Consider the following 7936-nt stretch of genomic DNA (forward strand, 5'->3'; position numbering starts at 1 on the left):
ACGTGACAGACTTTATCTTTCTGCTATGGAAGAGTTCAACTTCAGCTTTGAAAAACATAAAAGCCTCCAGTGCGTTTGCTTTCCCAGCTAGCAAGTAGATGTAACCATATCGGGTCCAGTCATCAATAAAAGTGATGAAGTAATGCTGGCCTCCAAGTGCAGGAGTAGGGAAAGGTCCACATATGTCAGTGTGAATAAGATCTAGAGCCTCACTGTGTCGAAAAGCATCCTTCTTCGTAGAAGAAGTCATCTTCCCCTTTATGCAATCAATGCAAACTTCCATGTCCTGGAAATCCAACTCATCAAGTAACTTCTCCTTAATCAACCTATCCATTCTCTTTCTAGAGATATGGCCTAATCTTCTGTGCTAGAGTACAGAAGACTTCTCATCCACCAGTTGACGTTTGGTGCCAACATTCATAACCCAAGAAGAGACACAGTTTAGTCTATACAAACCATCCGAACAATATCCAGAACCAACAACCACAAAATTCAAAAGTAAAGTGAAGCCATCTTTATTCAAAACAACAGAATAACCATCTGAAACTAGTCTTGAAACTGAAATCAAATTCTTCCTCATGGAGGGAATAAAAACTACATCCTTTCAAGTAATAAAATTGTCTGAATTCAAAGATAATGTAACTAATCCTATGACCTTCACTTCTACTTCCGCCCCATTCCCGACACACACCGTTACCTCACTCTTGCTTGGTACCCTCCGGCTTGTTAACCCCTGCAAGAAATGAGTGACATGAATGGAGGATCCAGAATCTAACCACCAAGATTCTACTGGTGCATCTATAAGGGAAGATTTATAACAGACCAAAGAGGTACTCTTACCAGTGCTCTTCTTCTTCTCAAAGTATGCCTTCCTCTTGAAGCAGTCCTTCTTCATATGTCCCTTTTTCTTGCACTAGAAACACTCAACCACATTATTTGAATCTTTTTACCTTATATTGCCCCTGTTGTCCTACTGTGTTCTGTTGCCCTGCTCAGTTTGGTTCCTACCAGTCCGGTAGGGTGCAAACCTGCCTCTCCTGGAAAATCTTCTATTATTTCTGTGAGGTCCTCCAGATGAGGATCCCTTGCCTTGTGTGAGATTAGCACTCTCCAATTTTCCCCTTTTCATTCTTGCCTCTTCCTGTCCAGTTATAGTGATCAGCTCATCCATGCTCCATTTATCCTTCAAGGCAATGTAGGTGCCATGAAGGTGCTGATACTACTCTGGGAGTGAATTGAGTGCAATATTAACTAGGAAGTCATCATCAAAGTTAATCTCTAACTCCCTAATCTTGTTTCCTAAAGAAACAAGTCCCAGAAGGTGTTCCCTGGTACTACCATTCCCATCAAACTTTGCATTGGTTAGTTTGCTCATCAAGTCACCTGACTGAGCCTTCTTGGAAGACTCAAATTTAACTCTAATAGCTTCCAAAAATTCCGTGGCAGTATCTTTCACTGTGATGCTATCCTTCAAGGTCGCAGGGATAGCATGCTTGATGACCTTCAGACATTTTCTATTTGCAGCTTCCCACTTCTCAAGTTCTATTTTCTCTGCCTGAGTACTGTCAGGAGTGAGTGCTGTAGGCTTGGGCTCTCTCAAACAAAGATCTAGGTCCCTAAGGCATAGATACACATCCAGATCCTCATACCAACTCGTATAATTTTCATCAAAAAGTTTCGGAATGTCCGATAAACCATGACCTAAAGACATCTGCCATAGGGACATAATAGAATCATATATCTATCACACAGAATAGAATATAAAATACAGGGTATTTCAATACCACTAACTTGTGTTGGTTGTATAAACTAAGGTACCAACACCTAACCAAGAGTGTCAACCGGATCTACATTCCTAACCTTTGGGTTTTTGAAATGCACTGGTCCACTCAATACTTTGCAATTATTGCGGGATAACACTAACCTTTGATAAAATTGTCACCTTTGGGTAGACAATAATTCCTAAGATCAGTTTCTCCCTATAAGTGTGTGTGTATTTTATTTTGGTCTTGGATAGTGCTACCTTTGGGTGAGCACCACCGTCCTTTGCTGCCATAAACATGAACCTTGAGTTATTGGGTATTATAACAAAACCAGATTTTACCACTTTGGTGGATTCCATCTGACCCTATTAGAGTACCCAACCACTCATGATGCAGCTGTGGGATATTAGTATTTAAATTCAAACAATTTAATACATGAATTTTATCATACACAATAATTCTATAAAATTTACTGTTATTCTGCATTGCGTTGTGATATAATGTTTCATATGGTTGCCTATGGTCAATAGTTTAAACAAGGAATGCAGAAATCCATATTTAAAGAATTGCATAAACACTTTAAAAGCTCACTGTGGGTCCCAATAGCCACATTTGGAGCAAGTGAGGCATACAAGCACGTAGGCCTCGCAAAATTAGACACAGCAGAAAAAACCCCACCTCAAAAAATGCTCCCACGCACGACTTGAATCCGGCACGTGATATCACTCACGGTCGGTCTGGGTCAGTCAAATCGGATGGTCTGAACCGGTCCTATCTGACCCGTCGGATCACTTTGCAGGTCAAAACCTTGGTCAGGTTGACCCAGATTCTTTGGGTTGGGTCGACCTAGATTCTTCGGACTGGCTTGGTCCAGTTGGATCGGGTCTGGACATCTGGGTTAGGCTAAGATTGACCCACTTGGGTCGGTCCGTGTCTGACCCATTTGGGTCGGGCCTGATTTGACTCATCCGGGTTGGACCGAGTTGACCCAACCATCCACCGGGTTGACTCGAAAACCCTACCGAGTCGACCCGGCGATGAATCGTCCTCCGCCAGCGTAAGTAACCTTTTTTTTTTTTTTTTTTTTAAAACACTGCCAGCACGTAAGATTTATGCGCTTTTTTTGGCGGCGCGTGCCAGCGCGTCGGGACGATTCTGGTGAAACGGCTTATACCGTCGTCCCCTACCATTCCATATAAAAATATTTGGATTTTGGTGGCCGGAGACCACCCACAGTGGTCGGACAAGAACGATTCAAAACCCAAAATTTTTTAAAAAATTAAATCTGTTTCCAGATCTATGTAGGTTGGCTCTGATGCCACTTGTGAGATTCAAAGCAGTACATTGATCTCTAAACAGTGATCCTACACAGATATGGAAAACAAACAAATAAAGGAGAGATAGATTCATACCTTTTTGGTTGAAACTTGTAGTCGATCCCCAAGCTTGAACTTCTCCCCAAAAGCCTTCCACAGCCTTTTATCTTTCTCTCCCGTGAGTAAGAATAATAGAATAATCAGAATGACGGCTGTGGGGACCTTGGGTTGAATATATAGCATATTCCCTGACCCTAATCACATCCCCACAATGCGTTAGGTCAGTTATGCCCCTGACTAACTAGAGTGGGTTGATAACCTTTATGGGCCCAATTAAAAATACTTGTGTTATTGAGGCCCAAAACCCAACAGGAACATCCACGGAAGAAAGAAGATTCAGGCATTTGTTCTCCCAAGAATGTAATTTCTTTTTCGATCTACTGGTTGGCTCGCGTATTGTAATGGCCATATGAGATGGAAGCCTAAGGAAACATTATATGGATCCAAATCCTCTACGGCGCCGTCTGCCCCAATAGCCATGCTGCACAGACACAAGGTGGTACACAATGATCGCCTTACCCCCACTTGGGCAACGCAAAACATGACTCCATAAAAGGGCTCCAATGGGAACTAGTCAAGCTCCAACTTGAATCATGTCTGCAGATCATTTTCATATCCTTATTATGTTTGCTCTCCAGCTAGCTAGGGTGCGGGAGGCCTTTTGCTGATGTGGACTTAATCTGTTCAGTGTAATATCATTTGGAGTAGTGAATGGTGTTTTCATGTAGAAGCTTTTTCATGTGGAAGCTTACTTGTTACTTGAGTTGCATTGATCACATTAGAAAAGACCAGCTCAACTCTATCTTGAACCTAGAGTGCCTTTCATTTCTCTTCCTTGGGTTCTATGTGTTGATTGGAACACTTATTTCAATTCAGAATATAAGTTGGGAGGTAGACCTATCTAATTCTCACAACTAGAGCCTTTCAAAAACTTTCTCAATCAGACTTGTATTGATGAAATCAAACAGATCGGGCAGCACTTCACTTGGAACAACTGTCAATTTGGTGATCGTCGAATAGAAGCTAAGTTGGATAGATTCCTCTCTAATAATGCTTGGTTGAACCTCTATCCTAATGCATCAGTGTTCACAGAAGTAGTTGCTTCATCGGATCATAAAGCCATAATTCTTCAAACCGATCAAGTATTCTCATACTTCAGGAAAGCTAGGCCATTCAGATTTGAAGTTCTTTGGATCCACGAACCAGATTTTATGAATATTATTTCTTCCATTTGGTTGTCTTCTACCTCCAAAGGTTCCCTCTCTTTCAAAGTGTGCAGCTAATTAAAGACTCTCAAAGACTCTCTTAGCTATTGGAACAAGCATCAAGTTGGAAATATTTTCAGAAGGTTGGAAGAGGCTAAAAATAGCCTCAACTTTCTCTATAACATTCCACCAGTCTTTCAAGTGATCCCTACCAGAGCTCAATTTAGCCCAAATGTGGATTCCTCCATCAAAAGATAGCTCCGAGAATACTTTCAAGTGATCCCTACCACATCCTTGGACACATATCTGGGAATCCCTTTCATAGGTGGTAAGTTGACTCATTGCAATGCTCTCATTGATCGAGTTAATTCCAAATTGCAGCATTGGAAATCTCAATTTCTATGCTCAACAGGGAAACTTATTCTCGTTCAACCAACCGTATTTTCCATGCCCTTGTACACACTGTCTTGCTTTAAAATCCCAGTAGCAATCCAAAAATCTCTGGATTCCACAAGAAGATCCTTCTTTTGGTCAAATGGCAATCAATCTTTGGTGACCACCATCTCTTGGAGCAACATCTGCCTTCCTAAAAGGTTCGGTGGATTAAATGTTAAGCTCTCTGCACCTATGAACCAAGCTCTTTTAACCAAGAAAGGTTGGGAACTCCTCCACCTGGCCTCCAATTTCACTGTGGTCCAAGCTCAAGAAAGCAAATATTTCCCATCCTCAAATTTCCTTCTAGCCAACTGATCCTCAACCACATCTTGGGGATGGAAATCTGTGTGTTCTTCTAGAGATTTTCTTCGAAAAGGTCTGTTCTTTAAAGTTGGCAATGGTAGATCCATTAACCCATGGCTGGATGCATGGATCCCTAATCATACTCCCTCAGCTGCTCCCTTTCTTTTACCTAGCAACGTTCCCTTAATCGTGGACTATTTCATTGATTCTTTCTCTTCCTTGTGGAGAAGTGAAGAAATCTTCCACTGGTGGCTACCTGATATAGCTCTCTCCATTCTTTCAATTTCCCTTCCTATTTTTCCAAGAGAGGACCGCTTCATATGGGCTCCTACTTCTTCGGGGGTTTTCATCGTGGCATCTGCCTACAATTTAGCCATTAATGGATATTCCTCCCACCAATCCTTCATGGTTGAAAATATGGCATCTTCCAACCTCCCCAAAAATTCAACTCCTTATTTGGAAAACCATTCATCAAAGGCTTCCCCTTCCCGACCTTCTCAATCAAAAGGGATTTAATCTAAACCCTATCTGCCATATTTGCCTTCAATCACTACAAACGACCAAACATCTTTGGAGACTAGCAGGGTTAATCAATATCTTTGCAAATCATAACTTTCTAGATGGAATTCATTTTGTCATCAATTCCAAGCATTCTATCAACAGAGATGATCGCATAAAAGCTTCCTTCTTCTGCAGTATCATTTGGTAGATATGGTCTAGTTACTAGGATACAACCTTCAGGCAAGCAAGATTCAACTATAATTCTATCATATTCAGAGCAATTGCAGATGCTAGGGAACATACTCAAGGCTTTCAACAATCTACAAACCAAGGATGGCGCTCAGTGAAATGGAACCCTCCTCCCATCAATTTCGTTAAATTCAATGTGGATGGAGCTAGTCTCGACAATCAAGGAAATGAAGCTATAGGTGGTGTCTGCAGACCAGTCTCTTCTTCTTGTTTGGCTATTCGAAGGGTATAGGATGGAACTACACCTTAACAGCTGAAGCATGCGCTGTTCGGTTCGCTCTTCTCATGGTTGCCAATAGGCACATCAAGAACTTGATCATTGAAAGTGACAATTTGACGATCATCAACATCCTGAACAAGCAATCTACTTCCATCCATTGGAAAATTGCTCCCATTATTTCAAATTGCAGGGAACTTAGCTTATGCTTCAAAGAGATTATCTTTTAACACTCTCTCAGAGAAACCAATGCTGTCGCAGATTGTTTAGCTTCTGTAGATGCTAGCACCCAATCTTATTGTATTTGGCAGGATTCCCCGCCCCCTTTATCTTCCTTCCCTTGTTTTTTGACTCTTTTGGAACTTTGTTCCTTTGATAATAAAGTTCTTTTACCAAAAAACAAAAAAAAACCAAAGGGTTGGGGTATTAGTCAGGTTGCGGACCAAAGAAGGTGTTATAGGTACCTCGGTCCAACCGAGTAAATTCCTCTTCCAATTTGTTGTTAGGGTTAGGGTTTAAGCATAAGGTTGCTTAAAGCATTACACCCTTAGTATCTAGTTTGGAATACCCAGACTGCTGCCTCCAGCTAGTATATATAGGAAAACTAGGGTTTAGGTCAGATGGACTAATTACTAGATTGCCCCTCACAGCCTGGGCATTAATACAAGTAGGATTATATTAGAACATATAAAGGGATATTACATAAATACCCTTACAATCTCCTCCTATGTTCTACATATATCCATTACACATGTATAGGAACCATTGTTCAATCAGTAATTGAATCAATATAAATTGAATATCAATAATCCAATAAATCAAATAAGAAATAAGTAAACTTCAAGAAATAAAACTAGGGTTTTAGATCAAAACTAAACCCAACAATAAATCCGAAGTTCCACATGCAAGTGGCTAAACCAAAAGAAATAATCAAAAGGAAAAGTCCTTGCAATCCATGTGACTTTACTCATCAAGTAAGTCATCCTCATCGAGATCCAGATTCAACCGTTCTCCTCCATCTTCGCCATTCTCTGTAATTTGTCAAATATGAATTTCATAAGATATTATGAATTCAATCATTTGCACAATAGTATCTAGTTCAACAATAAGAACTTAGTACATTTCATATATGGCTGAAGGTAAATCAAAAAACAATAAGCATCATCATCAAGTTTCTTTACAAGAACTCGATCCTATATAGTCTCTATCATAAGGACCATACCATGTTTCCATTTGGAATACTGTATTCGTCATATCAGTCATACATTTATGTTGTATCATCAAATTTGGAATGGTACACCATACTATGAAAGACATGTCATCAAGTTTGGAATGACATAAAGACTAGCACAATATCATTGAAACATATCAGACATTTTTCATATTCCTTTGTGGAATAACAAAGTAAGGAGACTTCACATGAAAATTTGCTACACCATCAAATTTGGAATGGTTTCACAAACCCCCATACTTAGTAACCTAACTAAGTTATCTGAAACATGTAAACTGTCCCGAATGCTTACCAAGACTAGATGAGATTCGAATAATTCAAAATAATATTGGGTTAGGTTAAGACCTGACTAAATGGTCTTTAACCCCATCTCCCCTGTAGTTTTGAATGTTCGATCTTTATTCAATCCCTTTGTAAGGGCATCTGCCGTATTATCCTTCGATCTCACATCAATCAAAGTGATAATCCCTTGTTCTGTTCTATAATTCAGCATAGCCTGTTTCAGCCTGATGTGTCTCCTCTTACCATTAAAGAGTGAGTTATTCACAATTGTCTTGGTTGCTTGATTATCACGAATATAGATATAGAGTTTAACTTAAAACTCCTCAATGGAATATCCATGATCAGATCCTTTATCCACTCTGCTTCATCTCCCA

At 40.1% G+C, this 7936-nt stretch overlaps 1 protein-coding gene across 1 annotated transcript; it reads right to left on the reverse strand.

The window, feature by feature from the left end:
* Positions 1-1219: 1219 nt before the first annotated feature.
* On the reverse strand, positions 1220-1711 carry LOC122659049. The gene has a single exon (XM_043854207.1). The coding sequence runs from the start codon at positions 1709-1711 to the stop codon at positions 1220-1222; it is 492 nt and encodes a 163-aa protein (XP_043710142.1).
* Positions 1712-7936: the final 6225 nt, after the last annotated feature.

The sequence above is a fragment of the Telopea speciosissima genome, chromosome 4 (genome assembly GCF_018873765.1).
Source record: "Telopea speciosissima isolate NSW1024214 ecotype Mountain lineage chromosome 4, Tspe_v1, whole genome shotgun sequence".
Taxonomy (NCBI): Eukaryota; Viridiplantae; Streptophyta; class Magnoliopsida; order Proteales; family Proteaceae; genus Telopea; species Telopea speciosissima.